The sequence below is a fragment of the Amblyomma mixtum genome, chromosome 6 (genome assembly GCF_055824585.1).
Source record: "Amblyomma mixtum isolate Tamu chromosome 6, ASM5582458v1, whole genome shotgun sequence".
Taxonomy (NCBI): domain Eukaryota; kingdom Metazoa; phylum Arthropoda; class Arachnida; order Ixodida; family Ixodidae; genus Amblyomma; species Amblyomma mixtum.
The window spans coordinates 8,574,029-8,589,442 of NC_143017.1; the positions used below are offsets into that span (position 1 = coordinate 8,574,029).

At 45.3% G+C, this 15,414-nt stretch overlaps 1 protein-coding gene across 1 annotated transcript in view; it reads left to right on the forward strand.

The window, feature by feature from the left end:
- Positions 1 to 15,414, forward strand: part of LOC149338181 (uncharacterized) — a gene marked incomplete at its 3' end in the record, with an annotated part of 168,999 nt that overhangs the window by 42,640 nt on the left and 110,945 nt on the right. The window contains exon 5 of the mRNA XM_089550117.1: positions 4,124 to 4,276. Within this exon, the coding sequence (XP_089406243.1) occupies positions 4,124 to 4,276 (153 nt within the window). The remainder of the gene's footprint in view (positions 1 to 4,123; positions 4,277 to 15,414) is intronic.

Here is a 15,414-nt window from a genome sequence, read left to right on the forward strand (position 1 = left end):
GCACCGGAGAATTGGCCGAGGGGTTTACTATATAGAGGTAACCAACCGGCTGTCTTAGCCAGCCTCTTCATATAAAGTAAGTGGGCTTGCTAAAACTCAAAAGTAATCGATAATAACCACAGCAGCAGCCGCGGGAGAATTCCAGTAGCGACAATAGCAGCGACAAGGTTTATCTCTAAAACTTATGCATATTCTTTCATTAAATACTGTTGCAGTTTCAAAGACGCGTGCGTCTTTTCCTCCGTGTCGTCTGTTCGTATCTACAGGGTCATGTCACCATCTAGGATCATCACAACTTACCATCCAGATTGTGAGAAAACTGACCACCGAGGCAGGTGGCAGTTGGACTCATGATTGGTCGCGAGACGTTGCCCAGGAAGAGTAACCTGGGTCGCACAAACCCCATCGATGGCAGTATCTGCCATTGCAGTGCCATGGTTTAACCGCAGCACCACTGCACCAAGATTGGTATCAAGGCTCCCAGGGTCCTCTGAGTGAAAAACCCAAGAATGACCAATTCCGCCTTATGGGCTTCAGTCCATTAAAGCTGTATCGTTATAGCCTTAAGGCAGAGCTTAAAATACTCTCCAACTTTTTGTTCCAAATGTTGTATGTTGGATAAATGTCGTCCGATGCTGTGACATATGAATAGGATGCGCTAGCGTATGTAACACACAGGGATCCTCTGATCCAGAATAATGGGCAGCAAGAGACGTCGAAGTGCCCCTTTAATCTATTCCGCGTCATTAATGAGTCTCCTCGAGTGGATGGAGCATTTTTTGACGTATCGTAGGCTTTTTCTGCCTCCGTTATCAACTATTCGAGGTCTTATTGTCGGGAACGTGTTTCACTTTTCAGCCGAGTTATGCATCTATTAAAATATAATGTATTCGTTGTTATTTGCTCAAATAAACTATTTTTATTACTGTAGCCACTTGTGAAATTTTTTCGTCTGCTTTAACGCCCACAGAGCACAAACCTTTTATTGCCCATATCTACTGTTGCGTTACCCATTTTTCTTCCATTGCTCACGAAACTCTGAGCTTCATGAAAAGGAACTCACTCCTAACTGTTCTTTGCGGGAATCCATTTATATTCTACCAGAACGTGATGTACTTTTATTCATTTTTCTTTTCATTTTTGTGCACTCACAGCCAAAACCAACACAAGCAACATTGCTACAAGCATCTGGATTGCTAACTCACATTCGAGTTGAGTTCCATGCACATAATGTTCAGAAAACTGAACAAGCAGACAGCACAGACACGGGACGCACTTTCAAAGGAGCAAAAAAGTCGCAAACTTTGCAGGATTACGACTTTAGCCATGCAAAAAAGTACCTATTCATTTGCTTTATTTCGATTGGGATTAGATTCAAGATTCTAGTCCCCACAGAGAGAAGAGTTCCTTTGCCATACACATTTTTGCTTCTTGCATACAGATTTAATGTGTTGTTTCCAGTGAAAATGTTCATCCACTATAATCCGGGAGTATGTGATTAGTTCAACTTGTTTGTTAACAAAGCCTTGAATGTGAACATCCAGGTGTTCAGTTGGTGGCGGCCTGTGTGGGGAGCTGAATAAAGCGTACTTTGGTCTAGAATAGTTAAGCGCCATCTTATTACTAGCGAAGCAATCAGAGACTGATTTAAGTGGAAGTTTTACACTTTTACCCACTTCTTCATATAATTCACTAGCACAAATCAAGATGATGTCGTCAGCATACATGAATGCTGTAGATTTAGTTAATGCTTTCGGGAGGTTATTTACGTACATAGCTAACAGGATAAGCCCTAGGACTGACCCCTGAGGCACACCGGCACAAATAGCCTTGTATTCTGAATTTACATGGAGCATTTCAAGGCTCTGTCTTCGACTATTTAAATACCTGGGAAGAAAATAAAGCATTATACAGCGAAAACCACACCACTCTAATTTTCATTGCATGTTCTTGTGCTTCACCGAGACTAAAGCCTTTTTGATGTCTATGAACTCCCCCAATTCAAATTTGTTGTCATTTAATTAGCTGATTTGTGAGGTTGAAAACTGAGGAGTCCATGGTGTTAGTTGATTGTTTTCTCATAAAGGCATGCTGACAGGTAGAGAGAGTAGCTTCACGTTCCAAGAAAGCAGTTACCCGCGCCGCTAAAAGTTTTTCAAATAGAGTGCTAATGCTACTGAGGATGGAAAGGGGATGATAATTTTCGAGAGAATTATGATCCCAATTTTTACATAGGGGGAGAACTTCAGCTCCCTTACATGGAAATATAGCTTCATAAAAGGCGTGATTAGAAATTTTTTGTAGTAGAACGCCTAAGATATGAAGGCATTGTTTTAGTATAAAAGCAGAGTTTTCATCTATTCCAGCAGAATGTTTCGCTGGCATGGCATTATGAACTGTGACGATTTGACCACATGTTGTATCAGTAAATCCGAACGATGCTAAACTGCAAGGAACGGTAACAGGGCTTTCAACCAAAAGGCACGCGTTCGCAATACGAGAACCTATTTCACAGAAAAATATATTAAATGACGCCACTAATGAATATAGCGTTATTCCTAAAGCGCCAATATCAGGCAGAACAAAACCAACAGATGTAGGTTCAATAATAGAGTGAATTGCTCTCCAAGTCCGCATCGAATCATTGGTATGTTTGGCTATAAATTGGGGTAGTATTCTTTTACGTTTTCTTATAGCAGCAGTGACTTAATTCCGCCCATTATATAGTATTCTTTGGTTTTATATTGCTGAAGCTTGGTATCTCAGATTTTTTCTTTTTTATTAAAGCTGCGATCATTTTTGTCATCCCCAGAGAGATGGGAGTGCTGTAGTACATCTTGGAATGTGCTTCTGGTGGGTAAAAAATCGCATTCTTTATAGTGCTGCTAAACATATCATATTGAAAGTACATCTCCGCAAGGCCTGCTGGCTCTATACTCACCTCCTGCAGACACTGCTTTAGAGTATTAAAGTTAACACGATTGTAAACGCGTCTTGTGTAATCCTTCACGCTACCACTGGAGCGGAAAAGTAAGCCAATCGGAAAATGATAGTTGCGGGATAGTTATATGTACTACACCAACTAAAATCCGTGCCGAATTTAGTAAGTATACTTTCAATTATTGATGACGAGGGGAGGGTTACTCTTGTCGGTAATTTGACAACATTATGCTACCCGCAGTCCTCCAGTACTTTGCACTATTTTTTCGTACTCTTTCATTGCATCAGTATTAGACTCCAGCAATGACTGTGTCCGTTAGAAAGCAAGATAGGCACATAAGTAGGCGCTCGAAATATGGGAGGAATATGTGCATGTTTCTCTTAGGGATGCGATATATTACCGTTAATTGCATATCAGAAAACTTTATAGCAAAACATCGCATTCACTGCATAACACAATTCTAGTATTACGAAAATTCTTGACAAACAGCAACATCGCCTTCCCTTGTATCCCCTGCCGTCCTTACGTGAAAAAAAGAATATCCTGGAATGTTGTGAATTCCGCGGAGTACAGCCAAGTCATGGCCAAAGCAATGAAATGAAACATAAATGAATGTTGCGCCATCAAGGAACAAAGGCAGTCAATATTTTTGTAAATGGTAGTGTATTTTTTTGCATTTTTGCCCATTCAGTATTCTCTAATTCGCCGACATTCATTTGGTTGTTCGTCGGAATGTTTTTCCCGTGAGTCTGTCGCGCTGCCTCTTATCTGATTTCTTATGCTTTTAATTCACCATTGTCAACATTTTAATTTTTGCTGTGCAGGCATATTAGGAACATGAGTCCCAGCTATTAACCCCAATTAAGAGATGATTTTCATTATGCTTCCAGTGCCAGAAAGGATAGCAAGTCTCTTTCGCCCACTACATTTGAAGCGCAGACAGCTTCGCAGAAGCGCAACATCCATCCCTAGTCCTCCTGTTACCTCACAGAGGAACCAACAGACTCCAGTTGAGTTTGAAGAATGTTACTATCAGCGGATTCTAAATGTCGCTCAATGTGCTGCCGCATTTCGCCTAACTTCTACGCTTCCAAATTTTATGGGACATTCAATGCTCGCACTGTTCACAGGAATGCTTTCGTGTCCTTAGCACAGCATGGATGCATTTTCCCATGGATGCAGGTTGGGTCGCATGGAGCTCGAGCAGGGCAAAGTACACGCAGCCTTTCCTTGCTACGAGAAAAAAGGCTTGCTGGTGCCAATTACCCTCACCATAAACGCGCCCGGCAACCTCACGGCGGTAGCGAATGAAGAGATTGACTGCAATTTTCGCAGGTAAGAGAAAGCTTCTCCTTTTCCTTCTCTTCGTGCTGTGGTAAATATTTCATTTTTTTAAAACCTAATTTTGCCTTTCCTGCAGTGATTTCGGGTGCCATCTTCAGTGTTTGTAGCCTGCACTGATAATAATCTGATATTAACGCCGCGCAGCAGCGTGGACAGTGCGTGTGGTCATCAAGCGCTGCTCCAGCAATCAATGAAATCATCCATAATCACGATCATCCTGAGCCTGCGAATGAGATGGCCCCAAAACAGACGCCTTCTTCACTACAGAGCCACAAAGGTGGCCCAGAGATGATATTTACAACACTCGCAGAAGCTTTCCAGAAGCATTATAAAACAGGTATTTAAGTGAACACATTCAAAAATTTTTGAAAAACAGGGTTTTTTGGGTCAAATTATACCTTTCAAGGCAGAGTTTTACTAGTGTTGCCCGACACCAGAAAACATTTGAATGGTCTTAAGTAGTAAGCTTGTTAACTAACTTTTAATAATTAACTTCTAACTAGTAGTTAGACGGCTAGTTGCAGTTATAAATTTGGAGCCTGTCGTAGTAATAGCCTTATCAGGTTTTAGAATTTTGAAAGCGCGATTACCCTCACCACTGTGGTCGGACCAATTTGGCTGCATCGTGGGAAAATACGTGCGCTTTCGAAAGCATGCAGGCAAAGCAAGTCCTCCAGCGTAGGTAACTAGTCGAGAAAGCTACATTTTGTCGAGCCACAGCGCCAAGGGTAATCGCGTTTTCGAAATTCTAAAAATTGATGTGGCTAATACAAACGACCGGCTATAAAACTATCATTGCATTTAGGCGCCTAGTTCTAACATAGTTAAAATTTAATGATTAAAATTGGTTAACCAGCTTACTAGTAAATTCGATTCACCCGTTTTCTGGTGCCGCCAACACTGATAATGCTGTGCCGCAAAAGCCCTATTTTTACTTCGAAATTCCTAGTTTCGAAAAGTTTTGAAAGTTTTCGCTGAAACACCGGGTATATTGTGATTGGAGGCAGCGGCTCAGCTGCATCTCACACGCTCAATTTGCAACACGCAACAAGAGTTAAACCAAGCATTCGAGTTGCGAACAAATTTCACACCACAGGGCCGTTGACTTCTTCCTAAACAGAGTTCACCACAGAGTAATCGTGGCTATATTGCTACAATAGCCTCCCGGCGGAAAATGAGAGATCCTGATGACTTGGGGAATATGCACGATAGGCGGATGGTAGCAAGGCTTGCAGCCGTCGGCGTACTGTTTCGCGGGCGCGCCGGCGTGGATAGGGTGGCGACGAAAGCGGTTCAGAAAGGTAGTTCACTGGAGACGTCTCGCAGACGACACGGCCTTGGTACTTGGAACGGAGTTTCGTAGATAGGCGAGGACCGGTGACGGAACCCAAAGCCATACGAGTGAGTCCGATGTGTACGACGGATGGGGACTGGTGGGAGTACGAAGGTGCTCCTGACGATTCTGGTCCTGCGTAGTAAGGGAGTGGGCAACCTGGCGGCATTCTTCAGCTATATGGCTGCTTGAGAAGGAATCAGGGAGTGATATATCAGGGCGATACGGGAGCTCGGTATCCACGGTGGAAGTGAGCTCGCGGCGATAAGGAAAGAAGAATGGAGAGTAGACAGTTGCACACTGCGTCACAGTACTATAAGCGTAGGTTACAAACTGGAGAATGTGATCTCAATTGGATCAGATAAAACTTCACTTAAACTTGTGGTCATACCATTCGCTTAAGATGGTAGGCCATTGTAAAGGGGTGAACAATTCGCCATTGGTGAAGAAGAGCTTCAACGGTGTCGGAGAGGAAGACAGGGCCCGGTCGCGCTCAGCAGTTCCTTAGGTGAACCATTTCGCAAAAGAAGACGATGCCAAGATGAAAGACACAGCGTCCTGTGCAGACGCGGATGGCAAGGATCATGTTTCTACCAAGCGGGTGAACTGATCCACTGCAATCTCCAGCCGCAATGATGGAAAAGGGCTCGTGGAGATCAACGTCAACGCTGTCGAATAGGCGCGTCGGGCAGGGCAAGGACTTCATCAGTGCGGCAGAATCACGAGGAGGAGCTTTGTGACGTTGGCATTCTGGGATGAAGGAATGTGTTGTCCGATAAAGCGATACATCCCTCGCTATTAGAAGCGTAGCCTAAGGCTCGCGTAAGACTTGACCACACCCGCGAGAGAACACTGTGGGTAGGCGTGAAAAGAGGCGCATATGTCAGAATGGAAGTGCCGAATAATGACTAGGAGACATTTGCGTAAGCCGGGAAGGTGCTTGCGGCGATAAAGCAGGCCGTTTGTATGGAAATGTGGCGGCCTTGACGGCAGGAGAGTCCTGTCCGCCGGACGCACAGATGGCGTAGATAGAAGCGAGGAGGAAAGCGATCCAGGCTTTCTAGCATTGCTCTGAAGACATGTGGCAAAGCAAAATGATGAGGAATCATTTGTGGTGAGAGAGGAGAGGTGAGCGTGATAGGGCGCCTTCATCGGAATGCTTACGGCCAGAGCGATAGACAACTTGAATCCCATATTCTTGTAAAGAAAGCGCCCAAAGAGCAAAACGACCAGGGGCGTCTTTGAGAGAGGACAACCAGCAGACGGCTTAGTGGTCAGTTGCGACAGAAAATGGGCGACCATATTTCAATCAGTCAGTCAGTCAGTCAGTCAATCAATCAATCAATCAATCAATCAATCAATCAATCAATCAATCAATCAATCAATCAATCAATCAATCAATCAATCAATCAATCAATCAATCAATCAATCAATCAATCAATCAATCAGTCAGTCTTTATTTTCGCATACATTGTACAGCGAAAAAAGGTGACTAGAGAAAAAGCCGCTTCGTTGCGGCTTGACTGAGCTGCAGTCACCCAACACCCATTAGCAGCGACGAACGATGCACTTGCATGCGGAAACAAAAATCTGGTTTCCCGCATAGTGGTGAGAAAAATAAACATGCTAAATACAGGAGAAACAAACAAAAATGCACACATCAGAAATACCATAACTGGAAAACAAACTTGGATAAGACATTAATACATTATGTAACGATGGTAGTAAACGACTTTTGTATGAATAATTCGGTAATACGTTTATGAGGTAGTTGTGCAATATCAATTTGTAGTGTATTACAGTGATTAAGTATTGTTGGTAACGTGTGTTGAGTCATCATTATGCCGTAATTAGTTCGTGATGCTGGAACCAACTAAGGTGACTGATTACGAAGACAGTAATTACTCAAAGGAGGTTTTAGTTGTGCTAAGTCTAAAAACAAATCTAAGGTGCCTTTAAGGGCCCTTTTGTAAGTGGAAAATATATGTCTTGTGTTTTGATGATCTTATGTGCAATAAAAAGTGGTGCTGTGTGTTCGAAGAATGGCACATTTGCAACAGCGCGTAGGGCTCGTTTCTGAAGAACAAAAATTTTCTGCATGTTCGTTGTAGTGGTGTTGCCCCATATTAAAACACAATAACACAAGTGGGAATGGAAAAGAGCATAATAAATAACACGTTTCATTGCAGTTGGAAGGAAAAGGCGGCATCGGTTTATTATTCCCACAGCCTTCCGTAATTTTGACGAAAGGTAGTTGATGTGATCATTCCTGGACATGTGTTCTGAAAAAATCACCCCAAGTGATTTGACACATTTTTCTACAGATACTATGTATGGACCTAAATTAACAGTTTTTGGGACATCAATTAATGAGCTGCGGGCACGAAATAGCGTGCATTTTGTTTTATATTCATTTAGAATCAACGAATTGCTTTTGCACCAATCTTGCAGTTTGTAACAAAAACCCCTTGCCTTTGTTTCTAGTTCCGCCATGTCCTTCCCAGAAAAAAACACAGTACAGTCGTCAGCGTAGATAAAAAACCGGCAGTTATTTTCTAATTTTACAATATCATTGATGTAGTAAAGAAACAAAATAGGCCCAAGGATACTTCCTTGCGGAACTCCTGATTCTATACATCTGAGGCGCGATCTATGATTATTTATGTCCGTGAATTGTAATCGGTCTTTCAGATAAGACTGCATCAGTTGTTGAGCAGTTCCTCTGAAGCCATATCTTTCAAGTTTTTCTAGCAAAATTGAATTATTCACGCAATCAAACGCCTTACTAAAGTCTAGATATAGCCCCAGAACCAATAGTTTGTTCTCGAAATTTTTTTATATCATGTCCTTCTGCGCTAGAAGCGCAATTTCTGTTGTACGGTTCTTTCTAAAGCCGAACTGGCACCTAGTAATGAGTTCATGTTTCTGATAGAAGGTATCGATGCGTATTTTAATCACCTTCTCTAGGCCCTTAGAGAAAATTGGAAGTATGAAAATTGGCCGGTAATTGGCAAAAGTATTTTTGTCACCAGGTTTGTGGATTGCGATTACCCTTGCGATTTTCATATTACTAGGAAAAACACCTGTGGAAAGTGCGCAGTTGTAGATGTGGGTTAATATAGGAGCAATTACGTCCAAGACGTATTTAACCGGTCTGATTTCTATATCTATTGCATCGCGACTGTGGCTGTTTTTAAGGAGACGAAAAAGTGAAGTAACTTCAGAGACGCATGTGGGCTGGAAAAAAATAGAATGTGGTAAAGGCAAAATGCACAATGCCGCTTCTGGAGAAGGTTTAGAGCTGCCTATCTCAATGAACAAGTCATTGAATTTGTTTGAAAGGCCTGTGCCAGTGACTTCTCTACCATTGATCACAATGCAGGTATTGCCGCTCTGTGCCTTCTGTGTATTGAGAGCCTTATTTAGGGTCTTCCACATTATGTCGCTTCTGTGATGGCAGCAGGTCTCAAACACTTGTCTGAAGTAGTTTTCTCTAGGATTTTTTATCGACTTATTTAATTTGTTCCTAAATGCTTTAAATTCCCGCAATCTCTTTTCATCACGAGAGCGTATGAAAGTTTGATACATCTTATTTTTCACGCGAATGAGTTTTAGGAGGTCTCTCGTAATCCACGGCTTGCGCGATTTTTTATGCGATCGATGTGTCTTTATTGGGAAAGATGTATCATAGTGTTTTTTAAAAAATGTTCAAGAAAGCATCAAATGATTTATCAGCATCACTATAGGAAAATATGGCCTGCCAATCCTGATATAAGATGTTCTGTCGAAAAGTTTCCATCGTGTGATCAGATATTTCGCGGTACGTGATTTCAGGCTTCGTGCATCTCCGAAATGACAAATGTTGTTTCGAAAATAAAATGATAGGAAGGTGGTCACTGATGTCAGAACTTAGGACGTTAGTTACGATGGTTTCGTCTGATACATTTGTAATAAACATGTCAATCAAGGAACATGACACGGGCGTAACACGAGTGGGAGTTGTTATACAGTTGCGATAATTATTGCACTCTAAAATCATTAGGAGTTCTCTAGCAGTGCTTGAAGTGTTCAAGATGTCAATATTTAGGTCTCCGCCGATAGTACGTACGTATCCATTTGTATTTGCAAAAGACAGTAAATCCTCCAAGAAATTAAAAAATACTGCCACACTTCCATGAGGGGGTCTGTACAGAACAGTGAGCATAATCTTGCCCTTTCGGAGAGATAACGTTTCGTAATCCGCCTTCATTGTAGTATATTCAGATACGACAATGAAACCGGGAAGTAATGTGTGTATGGCAACCCCGCCCCCTCGGCTGTCTTTTCTGTTCAAGTAGAAATTATTGTAGTCGGGTAGAACTAAATGTTCTGAATCATCACTGTCCCAGGTTTCCGTGAACATCAGTACGTCAAACTTGGCGCCGCAAGACTCCAACAAAAGCAGTATGTCATCCCATTTTGGCCGGACAGATCTAGCGTTTAGATGAAAGACTTTGAACCATTTGTCTGCGTGATTATTTTCGATTGTTTTCTGGACATCTTCCGGAAGAATCGCCATGATTGCCAATGAAGGCTTATAGAAAAGCTTATGACAAGGGTTCAGAGACGTCTGCGATAGCGCATATCTTGTGGAGGTCGCTCTCATGTTTGATTGAAACTACAGATGACGTATCGCTGTGAAGGGCAAAAATTAAGCCGTTTCTGACCCACACAAATCGCCACCTGTGCTCGCGCTTGCGCGCGATGGCTGTTCCCAGAAGTTTCTTGAGGTAAGGGCATAGGTGTTCATTTATATATATGGGTTGCTCTGTTTGTTAGTCGGAATATTCCTCCTCTGAAGTCTTGTTGCGCAAGCCCAGGGTAGCATTTGTGACCCTTTCCTTTTTTGCTTTTTCCAGGACTTTGTCACGCTTGTCGCGCCTTTGGAACTGCACGACCATGTTTGTGCTATTTTTGTCCTTCGTTGGTACCCTGTGGCATGCATCAATGCCAGAACTTGTAAGGCCGGAACATGAAAATTGCCTATAGGGTCACCGAGCACTCTTTTTCCGTTGCCGAATAATTGGAGATCACGGCGGCAACGCGCTTTGGATGAAGGCGAAAGCATTCACGCTTTCTCGGCACTCGTAACCTATGTTGGCCTCTTGCCACCAAATTTCACTAATTTGTTTAAGCTTTCTCATTTCTCTCATCCACTTAAAGTGCTTAATTAGCATAGATCAAATATCAATTAATTGTCACTTAACACATGATTATGAATTATTGATCAATTTTCAATCATTATCACTTATTATTTGATTATAAATTATTGAGCAATTATGAGTTCTTGATCATTCATTGATTAATTGTCAAAGAACAATCAATCAATCGTCAATAATTAATTATCCCTTATGTATTAATTATCAATTATCGTTCAGTTACCAATTGCTCACAACTTATTGATCACTCATCAATTATCAATCAATTACTAATTACCAATCACACATCAATTCTCGATCAATTATCCATTCCCAATCAATTATTTATAATCGATAATTCGTTTAGTTGCGTGGTCGCTTTTACATTATTCTACACATTTAATTGATTGATAATCGATTGCATAACTCGAATTATACCACTGCTATCTGCAAATTTGCCACCGCAATTCGTTTCAATTTTGGCGCGACGCTTCCCGTCCACTCACCACATCGACGTCCGCATTATGTCAGCGTTGTTTGACAGTTTTGGCTCTAATAATTTGACTAACCATTCCTTCGTCATAAAATTTTTTGCGCATCATTCGCACATCATCCCCTATCGATTACAGTCATTTGTGTGCCGGCACCTTTTCTGTGAGTACAAAAGTGTTGCCGACACATGTTGCGGACAGGAAACTGTCAACATAGCCTAGAAATGCTTTTGCATTGATAATTACTTTCAGCTGTGGTCAAAGTACGGCTGCCATACGCAACAGCCTGTTCGGTGAAGCTGTGTTTGCGCTGTTTCAGGTCTGCGCTAAGGCCCACGCCGCTGGCATCAGCGTCAGTGTCATTGTAATTGCTGGGGACAAAATGATAGAGGATCTTAGGGGCCACAAGAAGACGGCGGAGCCTGCAAAAGGCCGCACGACAGGCTTGTGCCCAACAAGAGGCTGGCGCCGCCGACAAGCAGTTCAGCCAGAGGAGACAAGATCGAAGCGACAATTACGCACGCAGCGCTGGTAGTAAGAACATACATAGCCCTGTAAAACTGCACAGCTCTTTGACTGAAGTATTTCTAGGGACCTCGGCGACTGCAGGAAGCTCTTGGCAGGATTGGGATGAACGCCTTCTTTTGAGACGACGTGGCGCAGGATTGTATGGTTTCAGACCGGCCTCTTCCTGGCTCTATGAGATGCTCGAGGCGGAGCAGGTGGGAAGAAAAGGATCTAGAAAAGACGACGACATTGTCCAGGTGGCAGAGACACGTGTTCCACTTCAGGTAGGTGAGAATTGTGTCCATCATACGCTCGGATGTGGTCGGCGCAGAGAGCTGACGCGTCAGTAATCCGAGGTGTGAAGGTAGACACCGCAGCGGAAGTCTGGTCATCTAAGCGTGGAGGCGGCATCCGTCGGACGTTGGGTCCGTGCTGCCGAGGACTTCCCTTTAATCAACGACGCAAGCCTACTGCGTCTCTTTCAAGCGTGGAGTTGGCAGCCGTCCGACGTTGGGTGCATGCTGCCGGAGACATCATTTGGATAAACGACGCACGTCTACTGCGTCCCTTTCAAGTTCGGAAGTGGCAGCCGATGAATTGAGGGTCCGTGCTGCAAGGCCTCCCTTGGATCGGCTGCATAAGCCTACGGTGTTTCGGGACGCCGTCGACGGGACTTGGCTAGCTTTTCCTGCTGCTGCTGCTGCTGCCAAGTTCCTGGGTCGGCTGACGACTCCAGCGGCGTCTTCCTGTGTTCCACCTCACGTCCTGGCTCTCTACCATCGCTTCCTTCAACGAAACGCCAGCGACGCATCTCAAGGCATCAACCCGTGTCCTTGCTGCCTGCAAGGCATTTCCGGTTTGGTTTGGTTTATTGGGGTTTAACGTCCCAAAGCGACTGAGGCTATGAGAGACGCCGTAGTGAAGGGCTCCGGAAATTTCGACCACCTGGGGTTCTTTAACGTGCACTGACATCGCACAGCACACGGGCCTCTAGAATTTCGCCTTCAAGAAATTCAGCCGCCGCGGCCGGGGCAACGCATTTCCGCTTCACCTGGGACGCTCTGTACCTGGTGAACTCTTACCTTTTATCTCTTGTATTGTACTCGTGTTTAGTGTGTGTTTTTCTTGGTGTTTTTCGTTTTTTCTATTTGCTCCTTTCCTTGAACGTATAAACACGGCTTCGTTTTGTATTGTTTGATTTCCTTGTTTCCTCGCATGAACCCGCGCGCGAAAGCGTTCCCATTCGCAGTCGCGGACGCGTCACCTAATTCACCACAGATACATATCCTTTCGCGCAGTCCTGTTGAGTCGGCGATAATCAACACAAAACGCATGTATCCCACCGTCTTCCATACAAGAACAATAGAGGAGGCCCAAGGCCTGCGTGCGTTGTTTCACTTTTTCGCTGTCACGTTCAGATTTTGTTTTGGCTGTTCTCTCGCAGAGTCACTATGATTTCGTTGCGGAAAGACGTCCGGCGGTCTTGGAATGCAGGGCGTTGCTGTTTGGGTGGGACTCATTCGGCGCTGACACTACGGGCCTGTCACGTTCTCTATTGGCGCAGCAGTGGTCCTGCTGACAGCCTAGATTCAAGCCCTTCGGTGCCGCCGAAATTGAGACCCGGGATCTGTTCCTGTATAGCGGTGGTCTCGGGAACATCCCGTTTCCATGTGAACGGCATGTTAATGAATGACCACAACTGCAGATGACTTGCCGGCGCCCTCTTCTCCTTGTGAGGTTCACAACCGGTAGCGCCGGAGTGCTAGTACTCGACATCGTTGCAAATTCCTTGCAAAGGGCTTCACGTCGCGTTTGACTACGTTGGCCACTCTGCGACCCTTCTCCACACCAATGACTTCGAACCCAACTACCTGCCCTTCCCGGATACAATGAAGCTTTCTTGGCAACCGTTTTTTGATCGCGGTGCTGCGAACGAACATGTCCTCAACAATGTCAGTGCAATAGAAAAAGCCATAGCCACTGCCAAGCTGAACCCCTTCACCGTGTCTCGCACGCGCTCCCTGAAAATTAGGGCGCCCGGTCGGTGCTACACCTACCAGTGTTGATTCTGCATGTGAGGGCAGTCGGAAGATGTGGAGGAAGAGTGCATTCTGCGCCGACGCGAGGTGTCCTGTAGTACGGCAGGCAGGTGCACGAAGGCGTCGATGGAGTCGCTGTCGTACAGGCCGTCGACGACATACGTCAGGCGCGAACCACGCGATGTTGCAGGCCTCGAGCAGTCTTAACTTTCCAAACACGTACACGGACGCATCTTCGTCCGGAGCTTAGCGTCGCGACCGCATCCGCATGAATTTCGCGTCGTGCGCACTCGGCAGCGGGGCAAAAGCGGCCGGGAGGGCAGGTGGTTTAGCGGAGTCCTGCATGCAGGTGCAGGTGTGAGCGGCTCCGCGGAGATGGTGGTCCGCGAAAGAATGCATGGTGTCCGAAGGCCAGACAAAACGCCTCGCAGTAGAGTCGATGGTCTTGACCCACACCGCTGAGTCGTCCGAAAACCCATAGAATTCCGGAAGCGGCACGGGACAGCCGGATGACCGCGAACTGCGGGAGGTCTCGGTGATGAACGACGAATTCAGTTCCCGCAACTGAACGGACACGGCAAAGAGTGCGGCGGAAAGAGATTTGGTTTATGGGGGCTTAACGTTCGAAAGCGACTGAGGCTATGAATGGCGCCGTAGTGAACGGCTCTAGAAATTTCGACCACCTCGGGTTCTTTAACTTGCACAGTACACGGGCCTATAGAATTTCGCCTAGATCAAAATTCGACTGCTGTGGCCAGGATCGAACCCGCGTCTTTCGGTTCAGCGGCCGAGTGCCACCCCCATTGAGCCAACGTGGCGGGCCTTGGCCCCTGTCTCCGAGGAGGTGTCAACTCCATTCTAGGAATGGATGCAGGCTGCGGGTGGCGAGTGAGTCAGCCTGAGGACCTCCCGGCCGCTGCGAAGGTGGTGCGGGTCGGGGTGATCTTGGTCGGACCCAACGTTCATGGGCTGCGCCACTGTGAATGACTGAAGGACACGCAGCCGTTCCTTAAAAAGCTCCCAGTTTAATCACCGTCTTCATTCACTCCTGCAATTGCTCTTTTCCTTCTTCACAGCTCCTGTGAAATATATCTGCGTATTGTAATAAGGAAGATTGGCATCGGCGGAGCCGCACCGTCAGCGTATGGCGCGAGGTCGTTGGGTTGATGACTGTAGCTCGGACCGCCATTTTGGCTAGCTGTCCTTAGGCTGATTTACTGGAAATCCTGTTGTTTGGTGGAGCTCTGCTTGACGCAGCATTTGGCCTATGCCCTGGAGCTTCGCAGAAGAATCATCGCGCCTTCTGTGTCCACCGACGCAAGCCAGTCATCTGCCCCTTTGCCTAGCCCGTCGTTTCCCCTGGTGCTCTCCGACTGCGAGACCCAGCCATCTATACCGGGTGCGGTGACCACGACGTGGAGGATTGGCTTGTCTCCTACGAGCGGTTAAGCGGTCACAACTGGTGGGACGATCCCATGAAGCTAAAAAACGTGGTGGTTTACATGTCGGACGTGGCCAGCCAATGATACAGAAACCACGAAGCAGACTTTACCACCTGGTCGGCCTTTAAACGCACCGTTTC